This window comes from Gekko japonicus, unplaced genomic scaffold, assembly GCF_001447785.1.
Source record: "Gekko japonicus isolate JY-2015 unplaced genomic scaffold, Gekko_japonicus_V1.1 scaffold82, whole genome shotgun sequence".
NCBI classification, from domain to species: Eukaryota; Metazoa; Chordata; class Lepidosauria; order Squamata; family Gekkonidae; genus Gekko; species Gekko japonicus.
The window spans coordinates 1,992,025-2,018,167 of record NW_015174846.1 but is presented as its reverse complement, the minus strand read 5'-3'; the positions used below and the strand labels follow the sequence as shown (position 1 = coordinate 2,018,167).

Genomic DNA, 26,143 nt, shown 5'->3' with positions numbered 1-26,143 from the left:
GACGGTATATTGGAGCACTTTCTACAACAGCCAGTGGCTAAGGCTGCAATTTTATGCACATTTACATGGGAACATAGTTTTCTTAGAACGTAGTGAGGCTCACTTCTGAGTAAGCATGTACAAAATTACACTGCAAGAGAAGGACGGGGTTTGGGGAGGGGAAGGGCCTCAGCCTGGTACAATGCCATAGAGTCCACCCTCCAAAGCAGCCATTTTATCCAGGGGAACTGATCTCTGTCAGCTGGAGATCGGTTGTAAAAGCAGGATATATCCAGGCCACACCTGGAGGCTGGCAACCCTAGTATGGGATGATAATAATGGCCTACTCTGCATGATTGTATGATGCATGATGACCTTGGGCAAGCCATCGTTTTCTCAGAGCTGTTCTCTCACGAGCAGATCTGGAAAGAGCTCTCTCAGCCCCACCTACCTCACAGGGTGTCTGTTGTGGGGAGGGGAAGGGAGAGGAGTTTGTAAGCCGCTCTGAGACTCCGAGTGAAGGACAGGATATAAATCCAATCTCTTCTCCTCTTCTTCTAAATGAAAGTGAAGTGTATTGAATATTGAACATGCTACATAAATACGGAGTATTCACATGATATATTTCTTGTTCTTGGGAGGTTTCAGGATAGCTTTACGGTGGGTCAGGTTGCCAACCTCGATGTGGCACCTGGAGATCTACTGCTGTTATAATCGATCTCCAGACAACCAAGATCAGTTCCCCTGGAGAAAATGGCTGCTTTGAAGGGTGGACTCTGTAGCACCGTACCCTGCTGAGGTCCCTCCCCTCCCCAAACCCCACCCTCCCCAGGCTCCACCCCCAAAATCTCCAGGTATTCCCCAACCCAGAGCTGGCAACCCGAACAATGGGGCATCGTCTCCTCCTGATGGAGATCAGTTCTACTCTCCTGTGGGCCTATGGTTGAGGACATCAACAGTTTTTCACCTGGTTGGCTCCTCTCCTCCCCTTCCCCTATGGGGTAAGGATCCGTGTTCCCTCTAAGCTGAGTTGGTGTGAGCTAGCTCACATTTTTGCTCACAAGACTCCACAGCTTAGGAGAGAGCATTGATAAGGACATACAAATAAATGTATGTTATGCACCTCTGGAAATCTTGATCTGAATTATTGTAATCTGATTTTAACAGTTTAATTGCTTTTAATTAATTGGGATGTAATTTAATATGTGTTCACCACCCTGAGCCCATTTGGACGGAGGGCGATCTAAAATCGAATAAAATAAATAAATAAAATACTCTCCCGTACCTTTGCGGAGTCCTGAACAAAATCACAGATCTTGCTGAAAAACATTTACTCTGTTCTGTTCTTATCATTGTGATTTTTTTACACACAGCTACAAGAAGTGTTCTTCTGGGTCGAAAAGACCCCTGGAATCCGGTCAGTCCAGTTACAGAGCTGTGACTTCCCCTTTACATTCGCTGGTCACACAGGAAGAGCCCCTCTTTTCTATGTTTGGGCCAGGACTGGAGGACTTGGATGAATCTCTGGTGCTTAAAATGATGACGAGTCCAGAGGTTTTGCCACTCGCTGGTATACCTCGCAGACAAATTCCAGGTAATACCACTTTGATTGTTGTTTTTTAAGGGAAAGAGGACACAATATTGAATCTATGAAACTGCTTTCTGTGCAGTTTTATCCATGTCATTCAGTCCTGCTTCTTCGTTTATCCATGTCATTCAGTCCTGTTTCTTCGGCAGCAACAGTTCACCAGAGCAGAGGCAGAGTCCTTTTCCAAACTCTGCTGCCTGAGAGCGGGGGGGGGGGGGGGGGGGGGGATTTGCTTTGCATGCAGAAGGTCCCAGGATCAATCCTTGGCATCTTTAATTAAAAGGTTTAGATAGCAAGTGGCTCAGAGGTTAAGACGCTGAAGCTGTAGATCAGAAGGTCTGTAGTTCGGCAGTTTGAGACCCTAGTGCTGCGTGACGGAGTGAGCTCCCATTTCTGGCCCCAGCTCCTGCCAACCTAGCAGCTTGAAAGCAAGAAACTGCAAGTAGATAAATAGATACCGCTTTGGCAAGAAGGTAACAGCGTTCTGTGCACCTCGGCATTTAGTCATGCCGGCCACATGACCATGGAAACATCGGACAGTGCAGGCTCTTCGGCTAGGAAACAGAGATGAGCACCACCCCCTAGAGTCAGATTCGACTAGCTTTCGAGCAAGGAAAACCTTTACCTTTACTTTAGTCAGTAATGTGAAAGACTTCTGCCTGAGCCCCTGGAGAGCCACTGCCAGTCTGAATAGATGGACCAATAGTCTGATTCACTATAAGACAGTTTTGCATGTTCATCCTTTTCACTAGAGATGCCAGGACATGAACCTGGGACTCCTAGAGTCAAGGCTCTTCCCCAGCCTGTTGCTTAGGCTTTGGGGTTCTATTAATAAATGAAAGGCCAAGATTTTGAACTGGGGCCCTTCCAGCTTACGTTGTTAAACAATACTTTATGCTACTTCTCGCTGTCTTCCCAGCCCCACTGGCGTAACAGCAACCAATCCTCTCGTACCAGGGACCGGAAAGAAGAACTTCTAGATATTCAGCTTCCAGGCAGTCTTAAGATGGAGTCTGCCTTATTCTAGAAATGAACACACAGAGCATGTCTTTGTTTTCTACATGTGACCTGACCTGGATAGCCCAGACTGACCTAATCTTGTCAGATCCTGGAGGCAGAGCAGGGTCAGCCCTGGTCAGTATTTGGATGGGAGCGCCAAAAAACACCAGGATTAATACGCAACGCCAGGTGATGGCAAACCACCTCTAAACGTCTCTTGCCTTGAAAACCCAAACAATGTTCCCTCTAAACTGAGTTAGCGTGAGCTAGCTCACAGGTTTTTTTTTGGTTTTTTTAATTTATTAATTTTTCAACATGAAAAAATACAAATACAAAATGGACAATGTAAAACAATTAACAGCATAAACAACAGGATAAAAAAGTAAATTAAGAAAAAATATATAAAAAATCTTAGTGACACAGAAATAAAGATATATATGGTATCAACAGTTTAACATTAACAAATAATGACAGAGGCTTAAATATAGACAAGACTTACCACAAATTCAAATCATTGACTACATCTGGTATTACATCATGGTGAACTAAATATTCTAGAATAGGCAACCAAATTATAGCAAAATTTGTGGAAGATTTATAAGAATTTGCATCATTTACCCTATCAGTAATTTTTTACATAATATACAGTTTCCATAGTTTAGAATGCCAATGCTTATAGTATTTTGGACTTGCAGTATTTTTAGCTTACAGTGTTTTTAGCTGCAGACAATAAAATAGTTATATGTTTACTAGTATCTCCAGAATATATTTTGGCTTGCCACCTGTTTAATAATAAATGTTCAACTGTAAATTGCAATTCAACCCCTGTAACGCCTTTAATTTGATTAATGACATATTTCCAAAATAATTCCAGCCTGGGACATTGAAGCCAACAATGCGTGTAGTTACCAAGATTTCCACATTTTCTCCAACATAATGGTGAGGCTGAAGATGTGATTTGTGCTAATTTTTGAGGGGTTAAATACCAAAAAGTTAAAATTTTGAACATTTGTAAGCCTATTTCAATAATATTAGTTTTAAAAGAAAATGAATTTCATATTTGTTGCCAATCGTCTTTCGTCAAAGTACTATTACATATGGATGTTATGAGAAAAATGTGTGTGGCAGCACATGTCTGTGACTGCGTCTACCCGTGCCACCCACACTCCCCTTTTTGGTTCATGTGTCCCATGAGTGTTGCCTCCTTACCAAAGGCAGAGGTGTAAGCTTGGAAACCACTAAGCGCTGGCAGAGACACTCAAAGGTCTCTTCTTAAAATAAAACTTATCTTTATTAAAAGAAAAACATTCAGAGATTTACCTGGCAAGGTGACCAGCAAGATGCTATGCCAGCTTGCCAACACAGTAGAATCCTATTTCCTAAATATTGATAGTAAATACACAGAAAAATAAACATGCAAACAAAGTCCCCCCCCAAAGCATGCAGAAAAACGAAAGGCCTTCCGGGCCGAACTCAAAAAAGTCTCCGGAGAGCAAATGCCTCTCCAGATTCCTTCAAGAGTCTGTGAAGGTCTATTGAAGCTGACTAGCATTTATACCAAATGATCAAAGAGGTCCCCCAATAATTAAATTACAGTTGTAAATTAACATTTTGAAGTTTTACAGGAGATTGCTTCCTTGCGTCTCACACTCCAAAAGCTACATTTTGTGTACAGGATCAGCACAGTCTAATTGTTTTTTTCCTGGTGTTCCCAAAACTGTACTTTGATGTTATCTCTGAGATGGAAGTGGGGTGTGTGGATCTCTCTGTATCTCAGGAGCTAGTTTGCTTTCCGGATTGAAGTCTGACAATGCCCAAATGGCCTTTCCTGTCAGCTGCAGTTTATTGCCTAGGAAATTGTGGGTCTCACACCTGTTTACATTGATTCAGATCCTGGGAGTGGAACGTGTGAACTTTTGAGTACATGACTGAGAGGAATGCTCTGCCTGGAACAAAGGGCTTGCAAAGAATCATGGGGTTTGGTTCAGTGAAGCAAGCCAAGCCTGTTTGCTGTTTTGCTAGCAAAGACAGAGACAAATATATGAATTTTATAAGATATTTGGTTCAGTTTTAAACCCAAACCTTCTATATTTCTAAAATTTCTTACCACAACCCCCCATTTTCGGGTTTAAAAGGAACCGAAACAGAATTGGCTACAGGAAGCTATTAGACCCATCTGTCTATTCAATGTTGTTGTGGCGGTATAGCTGCTGTGCAGTTAGACACTATTTTGATTCCAAAAGAAAACAGAGAAGGAATACATTTAGCTGCACAAGAAATAGCAAGAAAACATACCAAGATTACAAAACCACCTAACATTACTGCATTCTTTAAATAAAAGATCAAGGAAAATAGCTAAATATTCTTCCTGATAATCTTGCTCATACGCATCTAAATAAAAATGTTTACAACAAAATGAAACCCACAAATACTCTTCTGGTCAAGTATTACCTAAATGAAAATGGTTAGAGAACAGATCAAAGTCGTATACTGTAAAAGCAATAGTCAGTACTAGATGCAAGGCTGGAATTGAACAAAATGAAACGCTGTAATCTTCTAAGGGAGTGATTTCTACAGGAATAATTGGAAATAGTTCAATAGTGAATCTGGGCTCACTAAATTTGCTAGAGTCAGTAATAGAAGTCTCTAATGGGGTGAATGGAGAAAGTTCACTGGAAAATCTTGGTTCATTAAAACTCACTACAGTCACTCTCACTATCCCAAGAGTCCTGAACTGGCATAAGAGTTCTGTGTCGGCTGGTGGCTTGCAAACTTTATTATTCAGGAACAAAGTCAAAGTTCAGGAACAATAGCTGGAACAAAGGCTGGTTCAAACTGGAACAAAGCTGGAACAACAAAATGCTGGCTGGAGCAACGAAACACTGGCTCTGCACATCGAGATGGCTTGCGCAGTTGGCAGGCGTGCAAACGTTGCCTGCTAGGACGCAAACACAAGGGGTTCCCACTGAATGGGAACAGCTGTTGCGGGAACTGCTACAGCAGCTGCTCTGACACTGATGGCCATGTGTCAGGTCTGGGTCTGGGTCTGGGCTTCCAGATCTTCCACCTGCTGCAGGTCCAGATAGGCATCTGGAGCGGCTGTTGGTAGTTCAGGCTTGGGCTCCACTGGAGACACGACCCGTCTTGTGTGAGAGACGTGAATCCAGGCATCAGGTTCCACAATCCTTATGGTACAGTGGTGGTTGCTAGAAACGTCAGAAGAGGCTTTTCCCAGTGATGGACAAGCAAATGCTTTGATACTGTGCGTCAGTAGCCAGACTTGATCGCCAGGTTGGATGTCATGGCAAGCCACATCAGCCGGGACAGATTGGGAGTTCTAGACTTCAGAATGGAGTACCTTTAAAGGGGTAGCGAGAAACAAAATATATTTAGTCACACAATCACTTTCTTCAGTCAGGCTTTGTAGCCTGTGAGGATTATAATACACAGGGGAACCTTCTATACAAAATTACAAATAAGATCAACCTATATTTTCTATTAGGCTTATTCCTAATGTGTAAATGAGCAAGAGGCAATGCTTCCAACAAATTTAAACCTGTGGCTTCACAAATCTTTTCAATTTATCTTTTATGAACCCATTTTTCCTGTCTATGGCCCCTGAACTTTCTGTGTATGTGCTGCATGAGTAATCTGCAGTGCCGCAAGCGTTTAAACACATTAGCGATAAATGATGGCCCTAAGTCCTGTGGTTATAGATCAACTAAAAATTTAAATTCAACTTTAAACTATATCAATAACAATTAAACAATATTCATACCCTTGACAAACTGTTAAATCAGTTTAAAGATGTTGGAATGCTCCAAAAACAAACAAAGGTAGGCACTTTGTTTCCTTTGTGGTTTTGGCAGGTGTGGCAAGTCTGGGTCTCCCATTTTGCTTCTAGATGGATTCCTGGGGCATACCATTGTTTTAAGACTTGGGTCGCTACCCTCCCCCATTCCCATGCAGGGCACGAAGTGGCCTGTGTGGGTGATTACTACACAGTGCTACCAGTCTCACAAAGATCTTATCCGGGATGGGGGGCCATGGCCGGAGAGTGACATCTGTGCGCACCGGGATCCCAGAGATACCTGCACCCCCATTTGTTGATTTGTTACAAATGGCAAATTTAGCTGTGCGATTGGCTTGCGCATTTCCAAAACAATCACAATGAAAGACAACAAGCTCCCCCGGCTGTGGCTTGGCAGTTACCAGTCGTGCCAAGCATATGCTCCTGGTGTTTCTGCTGCTGTTAGGAACCTCGGTGGGTCCCAATTTTTCCCATCCCCCAACATTCTCCAAAGCATAGCGAGAGTAAGTAGAGATGCCAACGTTTACTCCCGTTGTCAAAAGTTCTGCTGCTTGAGTGCTCAGATGTTAAGGAAGTGCAGCTGACTCCGGGACTTCCTCCCCCCCTTTACAATGGCATAACTGACTTGGGGCTGCCACCATGCGTCCCTACTGGCAGACCCATCAGGGAATAAACAAAGGTCTGGGTTGGGGAGAGGTATGTCCCAAATGTCAGGGCGAAGGTTGGCAACCGCCTCCAATTCCTGTAAGCAACCACGAGGGGAGCTCAGTTCCCTCACCCACCCACCCCTCCCAGGGAGAGGCAAGAGAGTTGCTGGATTCAAACCTGTGTAACTTTGTAAATGAATGGCTCGGTCTAACAGCCAGATGTTCTCATACTTTGTAGTTCCCTCATTAGTAAAATACTAAACAAACTTCTCCCTCATTAGTAAAATACTAAACAAACTTCTGCAAAATCAGGGCAGGGTTTGCCTGGGGTTTGTTAATCAGTGCTACATCAGGAGTCATTGTTTCTAAAGTCAGAGACTCTACGTTTTGTATTCAAAATGAAGATTTTGTTGCTTTTTGCAGACATGTGGAACTAACTCACTGCTGGAGCTCAAAAATTTGAAAATGTGCCACTAAAACTGTGTTTGCCCCACAGTTACTCCTGAGCTGGGGCTAAAAAAGTTTAAACAAAAGATTTCCAAATACAAAGTGGCCTAAAAAGGGGGGGGGCAGCCTTTAAAGGCTTATTATGACACAAAACAAAGACAACACATTGGACATACAGAGGTTTCAGATGGAGGAAGGTAATGTGAGGGGGGTGAGTTTCCCCCTTTCTCCAAGAGTTCAATGTCATAAATGATGAAAGATGCAGCAGTCAGTTTTCCCCCCCACACAAAGTGATTCAGCAAGCATCAAAGCAAGCAATACACCTCCCAGGCAAAAACTGTGTGTTTCGACAGATTCTTCTTCAGGCAGACATATTTTTCCTGGAACCAAAGCTCACAATCTTACAGTACATAAGTCAACGATTCTATAGGCTTCTCCGGTTCTCACAGTGTTTCTTTATGTTTGTCTAACTTTGCCGTGTTCCCTGTGTGTTTGTTACTGTTTTAAACTGGCCTGTCTTTGTGACATCTCTCTTCCCACCTTCCCATTGCCTGCAGCCTTAAGAATACGTATCTCTGCCTAATGAATGAACACTTCATGCCTTTAATGAAGTGAGCTCTGATTTCGTAAATCTTATGCTGGAATAAATGTTGTTATGCTCTAAGGTGCTGCTAAATTAGTATTTTAGTTTTCTGCTACAGACTAATAGGTCTACTAGGGTTGCCAATGTCCAGGTGGTGACTGGAGATATCCTGAAAATATGACTGGTCTCCAGATGACAGAGATCAGTCCCCCTGGAGAAAAATGGCTGCTTTGGAAGGTGGACTGTATGGCATTATACCCTGATGACCTCAGGCTCCACCCCACTGAAAATCTCCAGGAATTTCCCAACCCAGAGTTGGCAACCATAGTGGCTACCCATCCTGGAATTACCTTCTAATACATAAGGCTGAAGTAGGCTTGGGAATATTGAAATAGCTGTGCAATTACTGAGATCCTGCCCCTTATCCATACGTAGAGATCACTTCAAGTATGGACAGAGATTATTTATTTCGGTACCGTATGAATTCAAGCGTTGCTCCTCCAGTTGGTTGTCAGCTTTGAACAGAGCTTAAAAGTCTTTCTGTTTGCTTGTTTTTGTCCCAAACAGGAATAGGAACAGGAGTCAAATTTCATTATAAGAACCACCAGAGATCCAATATTTTCACACTGTATTCATTGATGAGGTAAGGTTTGTTGGGTGAGAGGAGGCTCAGTGGGTGAGCATCAGCCTTGCATGCAGAAGGTTCCTGGGTCAATTGCCCACATGCCTGGCTGAAAGGATCAGGTAGTAGGTTACATGAAAGACCTCCAATGGAGACCCTGGAGAGCCACTGACAGGTAGACAATACTGACCTAGATAGACCAAGGGTCTCATTCAGTATAAGGCAGGCTCATATGGTGAGCCAGGAAATCTGCAGGGGTGTTGCAAATAAACTTTTGATCACAGTCCAGAGAACTGCAGAATTCAGTCTGCTCGTGCAGTGGAAATTTTGGCTTGTGTTTCAATGACAGTTCTTCAAGGCAGATAGGAGACTCCTTAAGAAACCAAAGGGAGTTTGAAGAACGGGTTTTTGTGATGCAAAATCGACATGTGTGCCAAAGTAAAATACAAACCAGCTTGGAATCAACTAAGCATGGGCTTAAAGTTAGATTTCTAAAATGTGGCCCATGACTAAAATGAAGGGGAAAGATTCTATAATATATATTTAAGTTTCAAAATAGAATGAAGGTAATTGTTGGCCTTCAGTATATCGGTTGTAATGCTGAAAGACATCATAATAAATCTAGGGAGAGGATTCAAGGGGGGATCTGGCCAGAAATTCCATACAGGTACAGCCAGAAATTCAGTTCTCCCTTCTTGCTATATGTATACATACAATGATGTTTTAACACATTCTCTTTTTAAAAAAATGTTTTGAAACAGCTAAAAGTTTTACAATAAGCACAAGCAACATGCACCAAAAATAAAAAGTCAACGTTAAGATATTACCCATAGAAATAAAGACCAGTGCTATAGAAAGTACACCAAATAAAGTTTGACAACACTAGCTAAATAAGTTAATAAGAAACTACAACAAACTACCAAAACTTATTTATGATTATATTTAGAGCTATAACTAAGTACATATCTGCATTACAAAACTAAGAACTGTTTTTAACACACTCTTCGTAACATTGAACAAAACCAATCTTATTAAAAAAAAAGAGTGGGGATGCAATTCATTCTGCCTTTCCCTGTGTGCAGAACTGCATATATACAAGAGAATTCTCCATGGGGCTCTAAAAAGCCTATCCATTCTCCCTCCCATTAGCTCTCAGTCAGGTGAATGTTGGGCTCGGTGTATTGCCAGGTACCTGGTTGTTACTCTGAATGGGAGCCCTTTTTTGTAGCTCTTCACAGCATGCAGCAGCTTTCCTCCACTCCCTGGCTACAAGCCCGGGGGGGGGGGGGGAGAATGGGTTGCCTAGACACTTTATGTGGATCTCCAACCATAGTCTTAGTTCTGCATGCACAGAAGTGCCCAAGTTTCTAGTTAAGGCTCTTTACCAACCGAGACAGGAGGGTAGCTCCTATCTCGCACATGCAGTGTGGCACTCATACAAGTGAACTTTCCTGCCTCTTCCCTGCCACTGCAGGCTGCTGTGCCTCTTTGGAACTAAGTCCCCAGGAACGGTGTGAGGGCAAAGCAGTAGCAGGGAGGATCAACAAAAAAATGTCCACCCTCTGGTTTTCCGCAGATGAAGTGTCTTCAGCAAGCAGGAAACACAAGGCGCCTTCACACACACTACGGACTTTGCAACTAGATTTTACTGTGTGAAATGGCAAAATCCACTTGCAAACACTCACTGAAGTGGATTGAAAAGGCATTATTTAGCATGCGTGAAAGCGCAAGGGATCCACCTCGTTACCAAAAGATGCCGAGTGGGTGAATCCCAACAAGTGTAGATCATGCAAGTCTGAGGAGAACAGAGTGCCTTCTCTTACGTGGATTGTGAGTAGGGGTGCCAGCCTTCAAGTGGGACGTGGGGATTTCCTGGAATCACACCTCATCTATAGACTACAGGGACCAGTTCCCCAGGAGAAAACGGATGCTTTGGAGGGTAGACTCTATGGCATTGTACCCTTCTGAGGTCCCTGTCCTCCCCAGGCTCCATCCCCAAATCCCCAGGAGTTTCCCAGCTGGGAGGTAGCAACCTGACCCCTCAGTGCCACCAGTCACTAGGGACCCGGACCTGGCAACCCTAATTGTGAGCCACACAAAGCCACAAGTGTGGAGTGTAGCTGCTGTTGGAAAAGAAAGATTTGGCCATGGTTATTGATGCTCTGATCACATCAACGTTAGATAGCTGCAATGTGCTCTGCTTTGAAAAAAGGAACCAATTCACAATATATTGATGTAATATACTTTTTATGAAGGACATTTGCAGTGCAATCCTAAGTAGAATCATACCCTTCTAAGTCCACTCAAGGGTGCGACTGTGCTTGGGCAATTTATAGGCAACTGTAAGCCCTCTGTTAAAAGTCGATAGCTTTGCAAGAAGCACAATTTGAGTTTCTTTGAATCCAAATTTCGGATCTTAAAAAAAAACACCTTTATTTGTGCCGTCTCTTGCCTAAGGTGTCAGCTATGCTGCCATTGCAGCAGGTGGAGGGGGGCCTGCTGAGAGTCTTCTTCATGCCTCTGGTATTTTGTCTTTCGATTCCCATTCACCGTCTTATTTTGTAGCTGAGACAAATTACCTTGGCGCTCCTCTCTGAAGGCTTTGCTGGGAACTTCTGCTCGTTAGTTTTAGGTACAATTTCTTGCTTTGCCTATTGGCTCACCTACATCAGGGGCTCTGTTCGAATTCTACTATTCAGTAAACCTGATCCTGTTTAAGGAACGTTGTTGGAACTGTTTTTGGCAAGACTCTGACATAAGGCCCCACTCATCTGCTCCCTCTGAGCTCTGAGGATTCTCTCCATCCAACTCTCCTCCTAAATGGGTCATGCTTCTCTTTCCAGCAAGAACAGAGGCACAGCCAGAGAAGAGTCTGCCAATTCCGTCAACAAGCTATTCGACAAAATAAACAGCAGCGATGGGACAACGCAGTACAATCCAAATGAACAAGTTAAAGACCTGTGCCATTCAGTTGATGGGTTTATCTATGTTGCAGATGCTGAAGCCCAGAAAAGTAAGGATCTCTGAATGTTGCTGATGCATTCTAAGGGTGGTATCTGGTAAGGGCTGATGAAACAGCAGAGGAGCTGTGGGTCAGTGGAAGAGCCTCTGCTTTGCATGCAGAAGGTCCCAGGTTCAATCCCCAACTTCTCCAGTTGAAAGTACCAGGCAGTGGGTGATGTGAAAGACCTCTGTCTTAAGATCCTGGAGAGCCCCTGCCAGTCTGATTCAGTCTAAGGCAGCTTCACATGAAACATCCCGTCTCTCTTGCAGGACACAGCCGACAGACTGAAGTTGCTCAGATGGCAGCGATGCTTAATCCAGCCCTTGGGCCTCCAGGGAGACCTGTGCTCATCTTGACCTGCATTGCAAGGGCCGGGATCAAAAGAATTCCTTGTATTTACATGGCACATCAACTGCAACTCAACGCGCTTTGCCAGCCATGGATGGTAACCTATGTTTTGTTTGTTCTTCTTCTTTTATTCTACACTGGCACAGTGAAGCCAATTGGTAGTAAGTTCCAGAAGGACAAAAAGGAAATGCTTTTTCACACGGTGTATTGTTAACGTTGTTCACTGCACTCTGACAAGTTGTAGTGATGGCCACCAGCCCTGGTGGCTTTTGGGTGGATAAACTCAAGGAGGGACTGGTACATCAATATCTATTAGTTCTTAAAGAACTGTAACTCTTACATAGAGAGACCACACATCTCTGAGTGTCACGTGCTGATATCCCTTCCGTGCAATGTTTGTACTTCAGAAGGACTCCTGTTGGAAACAAAATGCTGGATTCAGTGGAATGTGATCCAGCAAAGCAACTATTGCATTTCCTTTGTAACACTTCTCTTTCTAAGCATACTTGCATTTGAATTACTAACTTCCCCAGCATGCAATTTTTTTACCTGCAAAAGTATGCCTTCATGTGGTATATCCCTGACCATAGCATAAATGGTTTCTGAAATCTTCTTAGTGCAGTCACAGATTTCGTCACAAGTCCTCCCCTGATTAGCGCCCTAGAAGAAGAAGAAGAGATTGGATTTATACTATACCCTTCACTACCTGAAGGAGTCTCAGAGCAGTTTACAATCTCCTTTGCCTTCCCCTCTCCATAACAGACACCCTTAAGCTAGATGGGGCTGAAAGAGCTCTCTCCAGAACTGTCCTTGGGAAAACAGCTCTGAAAGAACTTGGAATTGACCGAAGGCCACACCAGCAGCTGCATGTGGAGGAGTGGGGAATCAAACCTAGTTCTCCCAGATTAGAGTTTATGCTCTTAACCACTACACCAAACGGTCTCTCTAGTTCTGGTTTGTTTGTTTTTCATTTGGAAGTTAGTACTTGACTAATGAGGCACTAGCCTACACAGTGGGGTGGATCCAGTCAGCTCGTCTGCTCCATCTTTCCCAGTTTTCCTCCTTATTATAGCCTGTGCCTGACATGGTTTGGGTTTATTTTGGTCCCCTGATCTTCTCCACAGAGTTTTTGGTGATCAAAGAGGATCCTTTCCTCTTTTTTTGCACCAGTGGAAAATCTGGTTGGATCCAACACATTGCATTTTGTCTACATGTATGGACATGTTCTGTCCACAGTCCCTTTGTTCCTCCTTTACTAAAGATTTTTTTAAAAAATGCATATGTGCACAATTGCTGTAACACCCCCAGATAAATCTTCATCCTATTGTGGGAAGGAGGGTTCTAATTTTGAATAAACAGCCAACATTTGTGTCTTTTTTAAAAAACAGGTTCAGGATATCGAAGTTGCAACACTAGATGGACTGTTAGATGGAATTGAATGGCTCTTGGGAGAAACTGGTTATGACAATGCCCAATGATCAGATATGGCTAGAGTGCCAAAAGATTGTTATTTTTAATGCCTCATTTACAAGCAGTGATTGATGTGAAAAGCCACTTTTCTCCTAATTTGATATGCAGCAAAATGGAAGATTTTTAATTTGTGGCAAAGAGAAGTTTGTTTGGGCCGGGAGGAAACCACGGATTAAAATGAAGATTCTATGTGATGCAAAAGAAAGAGGTGGATTTCAGTTACCAAACTTTAGACTATACCATGATGCGGTATGTTTAACCTGGTTGCAGCAATGGACTACGTTAGAGAACAAGAAACTGTTGGCGTTAGAAGGACATGATTGTAAATTTGGTTGGCACGCCTATTTATGGTATGAGAAAGTGAAAATGGATGGTTTTTTTAAAACACCATTATATTAGAATAATTTTTTTTGACACATGGACTAAATATAGAAGGTTCTCCTCGGATGAGAGACCACTTTGGATAGTACCAGCAGAGGTTATAAAACCCTTTTCGACATATAAAGGAGAAGATTGGGTACAATATAAAGACATGCTGAAACCTGTGGGAAAAACATTTGAAATGAAGATGGAAGAAGACTTGGCTTTTAAATATGGTTGGTTGCAATATAGGCAGATTAATGATTTGTTTAAAAAATATAAAAAACCTTTTGGGTTTAGGAAAAAAATATAATGATATTGAGAATGTATGGTTTGAGGGAGGAAAAAAGCATATTTCAAAAATGTATAAGATATTGCTAAAATGTTATACAGAGGATGAGATAGTTAAAGAGCAGATGATAAAATGGGTGGTTAGTATGAATAAGGAAATATTGATGTCATCTTGGGAATTTTTATGGAAGAATGCAATGAAAATATCAACGTGTAATAACTTAAAAGAGAATTGTTATAAGATGATGTATAGGTGGTATATGACACCAAAAAAGATTGCAAATATGAACAGTAATATGTCTAACAAATGTTGGAAGTGTAAAAATGCAGAAGGCTTGTTTTACCATATGTGGTGGACATGTGACAAAGCAAAAATGTTTTGGGCTGAGATACATGCAGAAATGGAAAAAAATGTGAAATGTAAATTTAAGAAAGAACAGGAAATACTATTATTGGGACTTAAAATGGAAGAAGTCAATATGGCAAAAAGGACATTGATGTGGTATATGATCACAATTGCCAGAATGACATATGCTCAATGTTGGAAACAGGATAAGGTCCCTGAAATAGGGGAATGGATTTAAAAACTAATTTTTATGGTTGAAATGGATAAAATGACAAAGAAACTCAATAATGTGGAGGCAGAAGAAAGATTTTAAAGACTATTTGGAGAAGTATTGGGATGTAAAGGACAATTTACTTTGCTTTGAGAACTTTTGAAAATCAAAGGTTAGTTAAAATAGATAAATGTATAAGAATAACAGCTGAAGGATAAGTTACCTGTAGATGTAAACAAGGGGAAAAGGAGGTATGGAAAAAATTTAAGAATGGGGCTGGAGGTTGGAGCACTGTGGGAAGCCGCGAAGGGGGGGGGGGAAGGGAGGAGGGAAGGATATATAACTATATAAGTTTTGAAATATGGTTGAATTGTTTTTACTTACTATATCCTAATAAAATGTTTTTCAAAAAAAATTATAATGAAGGGGATGAAAGGGAAATTATTCACTGTCCTATACAATATGTACTACATGGTTGTCTTCGACAAATGCAATTATGCTGTATAACCCATTTTACCCTTTTCTTTTCTCTACCCTCACTTTTTTCGAAAACAAGTTATTTTAAATCCATCTGTGCATGTATCCAATTAGTGCCTTTGTTTTACTTAACACATGAACACATGTGAAGCTGCCTTGTACTGAATCAGACCCTTGGTCAGTATTGCCTGCTCAGACTGGCAGCAGCTTTCCAAGGTCTCAGGCAGAGGTCTTTCACATCACCTACTTCCAGAACTTTTAACTGGGGGTACTGGGGATTGAACCTGGGATCTTCTGCATGCCAAGGAGATGCTCTGCCACTGAGCCACAGCCCCTCCCTAAACTTAATTTTTAATTTAATTTATTTATTTATTCAATTTATATCCCACCCTCCCTGCAAGTGGGCTCAGTGTTTGGAGATTAGACTAACCTAGACTAGACTGCAGGGACTTATGGAATAAGTCCTCTAGACCTCTGGGGAATGCAGTGCAGGTTAAGATTTACCCTGTGGCAAGGCCACTTGCCATCCTCTGCTATGAATGTAATGAGTTACCTTAGGCTCACTTTTCATTATCTTAGACATTACTTTGACTATATTGCTAACCACTGGACATTCCCACCAGATAGGAAAGAGGGTACCAGGTAACTTTGAATTTTTCTTTAAACATGGCACATAAATGGGTAAAATAAATAAATGTGTCCGGGGTGACACCCCTCCTGCTCTCGGTGGCTTCCACTTTGTTGGCTGTGGCACGGCTCGACTTGCCTCCTTTGGGGTCGTGCAGGTCCCCTCCCTCATGGGTGCCCATGCAGACTCGGCAGCCTGTCCCAGGGCCGCAGGAGGGATAGCGGGAAGAAGGGCCGGAGCCAGGATGAAGCAAATGAAGGGTGGGTGCCTGTTCAGGCTCGGCAAGGCTGGGATGGTGGGGCTGTGGTGCAGGACCTGAGGAGAGAACTGGGCACCGGAATGCCACTTGTCCAGGGCAGAGCCTGGTGGGGTGAGGGGGAGGTGAGCCACGGAGGGGAGAATCCAGACAGACAGACTTGTGGGTGTGGAGAAAAGCCGAGAACCAGTGGAGGACGCAGAAGAGCGGGTGTGTAGAGGGTCCTGGGCTGGGAAGGGTGGCAAGGCCGGGCGAGCAGTTCACCCCACCCAACCCTGAGGGGATAGGTGGTAGGTGAGGCTGGTTGGAAAGCCTCCAGGTGGGCCACTGCATGAGCCCCACGCCCACTGCCTCTTTGGAGAGCACAGGGATTGGAAGATTCAGGAGGGAGGAGGCCTCCAGGGGATGATTTAAGGGAACTAGTTCAAGCAGGTCGGGGAGGAGTGCGTGGCTCTCCCCGGGCTCCACGTGGGGGAGAGAGAGAGGGAATCCACGAAGAGGAGAGCCCGTCAGCAGGAGAGAGGGGACAAAGGGTATTGGAACCTCCCTCCTGCAACATCGAAGGCCTTGCTAACCTGCTCACCAGGTAGAAATCAAGCCCTGGAGGAACCACCCCCCCCCTCCCACCCAAAGTTGGACCCGCCAACCCCGCGGGTCGAAAGCTAATTAACATCTAACGCAAGTAGACGAATGGGTACCTGCCCGTAGATGGGTAGGGGGCACCCACCTCTGACGAAAGAGGCATGGTGGTGGTGCGGATGGCATGGCGGTACAGAGAGCAACAAGCGACGGTGTGGCGGCAGCGGCGAGTGCTGGCGGAGCGGAGGGCGGAGCGGAGTAGAGCAGAGTGATCCCTGGTGGCCGGAGAGAACACCGAGCGTCATCGGGCGGCGACGGCGGCAACGGCGGCATCCTGGAGGCGCACAACGAATGACGCAGGCACAGCGGTGCCTGAAGGACGAAGCTGGCCGGGAGCGTGCAGGAAGCCGTGCGCCTGTGTGGAGCTGCCGGAGTTGCCGGAGAGAAATGTCGGAGCCAGAGGAGACGCTGAGCCAGCGGCTGAGATCAAAAAGACGCCGAGCCGAGCCGAGCCGTGCCGGGGAAGCAGAAAGAAGCACAGATACCACTGAGGGTGCTGGTAGGAAGTCCCACCCCCAACTCTAGATGTGGCCCAAGATAGGAAAAAGCAGTTCTTAGAACGACCAAATATGTGAACCGCCCATAGACCCCTTCGGGGGTTAGGGCGGTATATCAAATCTAAGGTATAAATAAATAAATAAATAAAGGATGCCAGGGTGTCATGACCCCCTGTGGGTTGCCATCTTCTGCTGCCACCACCTGGACTTAGGGTCCCTTGAGAAGGCCCAGGGTACCCTCTTAAGACCAACCAAAATGCCCCTTTTTAGGCTGAGAAACATAGGTGTGATGACCAGGCAGAGAACACTTAAACAAATGGTTTGTTATTACAGTACTGGGGCAAGGGGGAAAAACACGACAAGGTGCTTAAACGATATAACAGTGTTTCAAGGCAAAATAAACACAAAGCTAACGCGACTACCTATTACTCTTGTTTCCTATTCCAAGGCCCACAGCCTTTTATACCAGGACTCCTGCCTGAACTCACTCTGTCTCAGTGAGGGATCTTTCTCTCAGCTTAACTCTGCCCTGTCAGCGTACTCTGTGAGGAGAATGAACACAAACCCCTTCAGTTTAGCTCTGTGAGAGGAAAGAACACAGTTTTCCAGCCCTCAAAGCTTAAGTTCCATCACCTCACACAAACCCTGAACACGGATTGGCTACAACCATCGCTAAGCATTGTGGGGATTGTAGGCTGTCTGCTTCCCACTGCCACACAGGTCTCTAGAGGCCTACACAGATCATGACACAATATGTTTTGCTACTAGGGTTGTTAAAAAAAAAACACCGCTCTAATCTCAGTGGCTTGGCTGACATGGGAATGCATCCTATGAACCCCAAGTGGAAGGTGCTTGCAGTGGCAGGTATTTTCCTACCTCCTCCTGCAGCCCTCTTAAGACTTCTAAAAAGCAAACACTGGGGGTCAAGGGAGGTTCATGGACGTCACCAGACACAATGGGCGGCAGCCAGGAGAAAAGTCGCCTCTCATCCCATTGCACCTGCTCAAGACTAGCTCTGCTGCACCACCTTTGCCAGTAGAAGCAAGGAAATGAGGACCAGTTTCTCCTTACTTAAATAAAACGTCCCCTGCCCCAGGGCATCAAAACATTCTGTCCACAGTGACCTCCAGATTCCCAAGACTGGCTTTTAGAGCATGCTGGGAGAAGCTAAAAATATCCACCACCACCATCACCTTGTCTTAGCTGCCCTGGAGCACAAGCACGGAGCTGCCTTTTCCCTAGGAGCCCCTTGTCTTCTGATTGTCTAGCCTAAAACAGAGCAGAAAGGCACGAGGCCAGCAGAATACCAGCCTGGCCTTGGGATACCATGAGCATGAGGATCATGTGTGCCAAGGCCTTTCACTCTTCCCCCATAATGCTAGAACCTGGGGTCATCCACTGAAACTGAAGGGTGGGAGATCCAGGACAGACAAAAGGCAGTCTTTCTTCACACAGCATATAGTTAAATTTTGTAACTCGCTGTCTCGGGATGTGGTGATGGCCAGCTCGGAAGGCTTGGAAAGGGGAGTGGAGAAATTCATGGAGGATGGTGCTATCAATGGCTACCAGTCATGATGGATGTCTACTCACTCCAGTGCCAGAGGCAGTATGCCCCTCTATCAGTTGCTGGGGGGAGGGGAGGATGGGCAGAAATTTGCTGTTGCAGTCATCCTGCTTGTGGGCTGCCTAGAGGCAGCTGGTTTTGAAGCTATACACATGAACTCAAGCTCGGGTTGCCAGCTGTGGATATGAAAATATACACATGAAGGTGCCTCCTACTGAATCAGACCCTTGGTCCATCAAAGCCAGTACTGTCCACTCAGACTGGCAGTGGCTCTCCAGGGTCTCAGAGTCCCTCCCTATCACCTGCTGCCTGGTCCTTAACTGGAGATGCCAGGGACTGAACCTGGTTGGCCACCCTGTGAACAGAATGCTGGACCAGATGGGCCTTGGGTCCACTGTTCCCTCTAAACTGAGTTAGTGTGAGCCAGCTCAGTTTTTTAGCCTCCGGCTCAAACATTTTGTCTTAGCTCAGGAAGGATGGCTCCAGAGCAACCTAATTTATGCAGTAGTCAAATTACTCACTCACAACTTTGTCAGTAGCTCAGAAAGTAGAATTTTTGCTCACACGACTCCACAGCTTAGAGGCAACATTGCTTGGGTCTGATCCAGCATGGCTCTTCCATCCTTACACCCCACAGCTGTCAGGAAACAGACTTTTTCTGTCAGCCCCACTTCCCTATCTGTACAATAAGAATAAAAGCGACTCACCTCCCTAGGTAGGTGTGAAGCCAGCAAACCAAAACCGCTTCGTGATTTTTAAAACTACCGTTTACTTCTGCTCTCCTTTTTTATTTACAATATTTTATTGGGATACGGAATTTTAAATAGGGTTAATGGAGAGAATAGAGAGAAAAAGAAAAAAAATCAATGTGTTACATATATTAAGGAACTTGATATGACAATATAAAACACAAGTCATAATAAATCGCTGTAACTATTCCACCATTTCCACATAATAGATTTTAAGTATTCCCTATCTAGAAGGCTGTGAGGGAAAACTAAGAAAAAAAGAGAGTTCTCTTCATTTTGTATATAATTTTTGTTTTGTTTTTTAAAGGACATAACCATTTGCAGTGTTTCTTCTGCTCCCCTCGACTCCTTCCTTTCAGGTGCAGAACAAAGAGCTTTGCCTGAAGTTGTCATCTTTCCCCCCCTGATTTCGGGAGATTCAAGAGCAGAAGAACGTCCTCTGACTCCCCAAGTACAGATCTCTACCTTTAGGGAAGTTGGGGCTTTAAAAAGAAGGCATAAAGAAGCGGAGCAGCCCGCCTGAAGCCTCTCCCTCGGCCGGGGCCTCGACGGGTGGGTGGAGCGAGCCGAGCCCGACGGGGCCTGCCCGGGGGCGGAGAGGAAGCGCACCGCAGCCTCCCCCAGCCAGCGCTATGCCTCGCCCGTGAGACCCAGCCGAGCCCTCGGCGGCAGCGCTCCTTTCGCTTCTCTCTCCGCTTCTTGCTGTGCAGGGAGGCGAAGCGGAGCCGCAGAACTCCGACACCGCCCGGCCGGACTCGCCGCGCGATGGCAGCCGGCAACAGCGGCGACTGGCACCGCTTCGAGTCCGCGCTTCGCAGCAGCCTCCGCCTCCTGCGGGACAGCCTGAGGCGGCACGGAGGACTCCCCGGCAGGGACGACCGCGCGGAGGCGGAGGAGCCAGAGCAGCGGCAGCCGCCCAGCGCCTTGCAGGCCTTGCCGGTAAGCGCGTCCTCCGTGGCCCCGGCCAACTTGGCCAGTTCCAGCGCATCACCCTCTCCACTGACGCCGCGCTTCCGGGGGTGTTGCTGAGCACCGCCTTCTCTCGCTTCTCATTGGTCGCATCGTTTTGGGGCCGGCCCTAATGACACGCTGGGATTGTCTCCATCCCGAGTGGAGGCGCCGTGCGCATGGCAAGTCGGTGTGCCGTCGATGCTTGCTGTGACTTTTTGATTTAGTAGTTACTTTTTGAAAGGACGCGGGAAGCAGCGTCAGGAGGGTGATTTCTGTCATTCCGCTAAAGCCAGAGATAGTTGTTGCCGAAGCCTTTCACGGCTGGAGTTCATTAGCTGTTGTACATTTCCGGTCTGTATGGCCATGGTCTGGGCATTGGAGTACCTGACGTTTCGCCAGCAGCTGTGACTGGCATCTTTCTGTGTTATACCTCTAAGGATGCCAAGACCACGGCCATACAGCCTGCAAAATCTACCACAGCCGGAGAGACTTCTCTCCTAAACTGAGAAATAATAAAACAAAGTTTGAGTCCAGCGGCACCTTTTAAGACCAACAAAGTTTAATTTAATCTGGAGAAGGGTGCATGCACACGAAAGCTTATACCAGAATAAAACTTTGTTGGTCTTAAAGGTGCCACTGGACTCAAACTTTGTTCTGCTTCTTCAGACCAACAGGGTTACCCACCTGAAAAATAATAATTGTGTGCAATGAAGCTGCCTTATTGATCCATGTCTTTATTACCGGAGTTAACAACTAAAGTGCACAACACATATTCCACCATACATAAATGAAAACATTGGAGTTGAAATACAAGTTCTCTCTCTCTCTTATGGGTGAAGCCCTGACCTGGATAGCCCAGGGTAGCCTGATCCTGAGATCTCGGAAGCTAAGCAGGGTCGGCCCTGGCTAGTATTGGGATAGGGAACCTCCAAGGAATACCAGGGTACTGACACAGAGGCGGGCAATGGCAAACCACCTCAGATAGTCTCTTGCCTTAAAAAAGAACAAGTCTAGCTTGCCACCTAGTGGTGCATAATGCTAAAAGAGCCAGAACTGCTGGCTACTAGACAATCTTAAGATCTCCTGGCTATTATTTTTCTTATTTTTATTTTTATTTTTTTATTTCATTTTCTTATTTCTTATTATGATTTCTTATTATTTTTTCTTATTATTCTTTTTCTTATTATTTTTTCTTATGAGAGCACTATGATGTGTTTAGAGCGAAGAACTAGAGTCTGGGAGACTCAGGTTCGAATCCCCACTCTGCCATGGAAGCTTGCTGGGTGCCCTTGGATCAGTCACACACTCTTAGCCTGACCTTCCACACAGGGTTGATGTGAGGATAAAATGGAAGAGCAGGGAATGATGTAAGCTGATTGGTGTCCCCGTTGGGGAGGAAAATGGGGTATAAATAAAGTAAATTAAAATAAATCACTTTCTACTTATTTTTCCAATAAAAAACCATAACACTCTACAACAATAGCAATGCACTACCTTGTCCCTAACAAGCAAAGTCTCACCATATACGCTCACCCCACATCGGTTCACCAAATAAAAATCTGTTCTGAGCAATACAAAATCTATTTTTAAAAAATTCCTTATAGTCTGAAATATTCAAACCTAAAACAGTTATTTAATAAAACCGCGTTCAAGAAAACATAATGAGACTCCGGTTGGTGTATTGGTTTCAAATTGTCAAGATGCCAGTAAGGTGGGATATCAATGTAACAGAAGCATTAGCATGCGTCTGACGAAGGGAGATTGGACTCTCAAAAGCCGATAATACCCTGAAACTCTCTAAGGTGCTCCTGGACTTGAACCTAACTGTTCTACTGCAGACTGACATGGCTGCAGCAGTTTGGTATAGTGGTTAGGAGCATGGACTCTAATCTGGGAGATCCATGTTTGATCCCCCACTCCTCCACATGCAGCCAGCTGGGTGACCTTGGGTCAGTCACAGTTCTTTCAAAGCCCCACCTACCTCACAGGCTGTCTGTTGTGGGGAGGGGAAGGGGAAGGAGTTTGTAAGCCGCTCTGAAACTCCTTCGGGTAGTGAAGGGCGGGGTATAAATCCAGACTGACATGGCTACAGCAGTTTGGTGTAGTGGTTAGGAGCATGGACTCTAATCTGGGAGATCCATGTTTGATCCCCCTCTCCCCCACATGCAGCCAGCTGGGTGATCTTGGGTCAGTCACAGTTCTCTCAAGGATAGTTCTGGAGAGAGCTCTCTCAGCACCACCTACCACACAGGCTGTCTGTTGTGGGGAGGGGAAGGGAAAGGAGTTTGTAAGCCGCTCTGAAACTCCTTCGGGTAGTGAAGGGCGGGGTATAAATCCAATCTCTTCTTCTTCTACCCTCTGAGATTGTTTTTAAAGCCTCCCCCCCCATTTTCACTTTCAGATTGAGGTGAAGTTATACATTCTCACCTTCCTCACACCCAAAGATTTGTGTCGTCTGGGATGTACAAGTCGCTACTGGCAGCTAACAGTACAGGATCCCCTGCTCTGGAGTTACCACCTCATTCGAGACCTCCCTTCTTGGCGTTCTATTGACTGGAAGTCTCTCCCGGATGCAGATGTATTTAACAGACCTGTCTCTGCACTGCATGAAGGCACCCCAGCTGACTACATGGCAACGTAAGTAGCCTCTAAGACTCTTCAGCTTACTTTTGTAGCGGGAATTCTGAGAGATAGACCACCAGAGAATCAGCAAGGAGAGTCAACAGTTGTTTTATTTGGCGCCAGGTACAGCCAAGTACCGAGAGGCACTTTTGAACAGGGCTGCACACCAAATGAAGGTGGAGTCAGGTTTACATAGTTGCAGAGTGCAAAAAAAATCATTTTCCTTTCCTAGCAGAAAGATTATTAGAAAACATTGGCAGCGTGTTTTGCGCATTCTGTACTTTTCAAGACCACAACATCCTTGGCTGACCACACATCTAACTTGTGGGAAGGCCGAAGCTTTCCTGTTTATCAACAGGTGTTAAATGTCTGATTACAGAAATAAAAGCAAGGTTAACATCTCCCCTGGTAACAGGCCCTAGCAACGCCTAATATGGTCATGCCTGGGTGCGAGCCGTCTATGTCCTTGTATCTTGTCTTTCTACTTGCCAAAGCGATGTGTTGCCTGTGTTTCTGAATGGCCCTATAATGCTGCAAAATTGCTGTTAAATGCTTTACTTTCAGTTGAAATCCTATGAGATCTCCAGCCACTACCTGGAGGTTGGCAACTCTATTGTGACAATAAAATGGAGGCAGGGAGAAAGATGCACACCGCTTTGAGTCCCTTGGAGGAAAGTTGGGATAACAAAATGTACGAAATAAATAAATTAAAACATCTCACTGTTCTGACATCCTTCTCTTATGCTGCTAAATCCAGTTATTTCATTTTGTGGCATGTATAGGATTTCACAGACAGGTGTGTCTCCCCCCAGTGTTGCATTTAAAACCCCCCGAGACAGTAAATTTGAGCACTTTCTACAGCAGCTAGTGGCTAAGGCTGCAATTTTATGCACATTTACATGGGACTGTAGTCTTCTTAGAATGTAGTGGGGCTCACTTCTGAGTAAGCATGTACAGAATTACACTGCAAGAGAAGGAGTGGTGATCTGGGAGGATCCTGACTAAAATCTCTCCTCTACTATGATCTTGTTGGGTATCCTTAACACAAGAGAAGGACGGGGTTTGGGGAGGGGAAGGGCCTCAGCCTGGTACAATGCCATAGAGTCCACCCTCCAAAGCAGCCATTTTATCCAGGGGAACTGATCTCTGTCAGCTGGAGATCGGTTGTAAAAGCAGGATATATCCAGGCCCCACCTGGAGGCTGGCAACCCTAGTATGGGATGATAATAATGGCCTACTCTGCATGATGCATGATGACCTTGGGCAAGCTCGTTTTCTCAGAGCTGTTCTCTCACGAGCAGTTCTGGAAAGAGCTCTCTCAGCCCCACCTACCTCACAGGGTGTCTGTTGTGGGGAGGGGAAGGGAAATGAGTTTGTAAGCCGCTCTGAGACTCCAACTGAAGGACAGGATATAAATCTTCTCCTCTTCTCCTCTTCTTCTAAATGAAAGTGAAGTGTATTGAATATTGAACATGCTACATAAGTACTCAGTATTCACATGATATATTTCTTGTTCTTGGGAGGTTTCAGGATAGCTTTACAGTGGGTCAGGTCGCCAACCTCGAGGTGGAACCTGGAGATCTACTGCTGTTATAATCGATCTCCAGACAACCAAGATCAGTTCCCCTGGACAAAATGGCTGCTTTGAAGGACGGACTCTATAGCACCGTACCCTGCTGAGGTCCCTCCCCTCCCCAAACCCCACCCTCCCCAGGCTCCACCCCCAAAATCTCCAGGTATTCCCCAACCCAGAGCTGGCAACCTGAACAATGGGGCATCGTCTCCTCCTGATGGAGATCAGTTCTACTCTCATGTGGGCCTATGGCTGAGGACAGGAACAGTTTTTCACTAGGTTGGCTCCTCCTCTCCTCTTCTCTCGTTCCCCATCAGTGTTCCCGCTAAGCTGAGTTAGTGTGAGCTAGCTCAGTTTTTTAGTCTACAGCTCACACATTTTTGTCTTTGCTCAGGAATAGGGTTGCCAAATGGGGGCGGGGAGCGGGGAAACCCCCGCTTTGGCGGCCCGATTTCCCCCGCGGCGGAATCGGGCCCCGGGGGGAACTCCGCCCCCCAAAGCTGCGTCACCAGAGGTGACGCAGCCACATTGCTGACGTTGGGGGCGTGGCTGAGCTCGTCGGGGGGGAAACCCGGCCACGCCCCCAACGTCAGCAACGTCGCACGTCACTTCCGGTGATGTGACGGCGGCGCGCACGCGCGCAGAGCCTGCTCCCAGACTCGTCAGAGCCTCCCCTGCCAGTAAGTTTGCCAGACTTGGCAACCCTACTCAGGAAGGATGGCCCCAGCGCAAACTAATTCATGCAGCAGACAAATCACTTGCTCACAACTTTAATGCCAGTAGCTCACAAAGTAGAGTTTTTGCTCACAAGACTCCACAGCTTAGAGGGAGCATTGGTAAGAATACACAAATTAATGTATGGTATGCACCTCTGGAAATCTTGATATGAATTATTGTAATCTGATTTTAACTGTTTAATTGCTTTTAATTAATTGGGATGTACTTATTTAAAATGTGTTCACCACCCTGAGCCCATTTGGGGGGAGGGCGATCCAAAATCGAATAAAATAAGTAAATAAAATACTCTCCCCTACCTTTGCAGAGTCCTCAACAGAATTACAGATCATGCTGAAAAACATTCACTCCGTTCTGTTTTTATCGTTGTGATTTTTTTACACACAGCTACAAGAAGTGTTCTTCTGGGTCGAAAAGACCCCTGAAATCCGGTCAGTCCACTTATAGAGCTGTGACTTCCCTTTTGCATTTGGTGGTCACACAGACAGAGCCCCGCTTTGCTATGTTTGGGCCAGGACTGGAGGACTTGGATGAATCTCTGGTGCTTAAAATGATGACGAGTCCAGAGGTTTTGCCACTCGCTGGTATACCTCACAGACAAATTCCAGGTAATACCACTTTGATTGCTGTTGTTTTTTAAGGGAAAGAGGACACAATATTGAATCTATGAAACTGCTTTCTGTGGAGTCATTTATCCGTGTCATTCAGTGCTGCTTCTTCGGCAGCAACAGTTCACCAGAGCAGAG

The 26,143-nt window shown here is 45.2% G+C and overlaps 2 protein-coding genes across 2 annotated transcripts in view; both read left to right on the top strand.

Moving 5' to 3' along the window:
- LOC107121552 (F-box only protein 4-like) overlaps positions 1-13,862 on the top strand; it is a 20,421-nt gene extending 6,559 nt beyond the window's left edge. Inside the window, exons 3-7 of the mRNA XM_015424475.1 lie at positions 1,353-1,573; positions 8,622-8,697; positions 11,520-11,689; positions 11,950-12,125; positions 13,417-13,862. Of these exons, the coding sequence (XP_015279961.1) occupies positions 1,353-1,573; positions 8,622-8,697; positions 11,520-11,689; positions 11,950-12,125; positions 13,417-13,506 (733 nt within the window). The 3' untranslated portion in view covers positions 13,507-13,862. The remainder of the gene's footprint in view (positions 1-1,352; positions 1,574-8,621; positions 8,698-11,519; positions 11,690-11,949; positions 12,126-13,416) is intronic.
- Positions 13,863-19,999: 6,137 nt separating this feature from the next.
- FBXO4 (F-box protein 4) overlaps positions 20,000-26,143 on the top strand; it is a 19,413-nt gene continuing 13,269 nt past the window's right edge. The window contains exons 1-3 of the mRNA XM_015424476.1: positions 20,000-20,455; positions 22,869-23,104; positions 25,785-26,005. Coding sequence (XP_015279962.1) covers positions 20,282-20,455; positions 22,869-23,104; positions 25,785-26,005 — 631 coding nt within the window. The 5' untranslated portion in view covers positions 20,000-20,281. The remainder of the gene's footprint in view (positions 20,456-22,868; positions 23,105-25,784; positions 26,006-26,143) is intronic.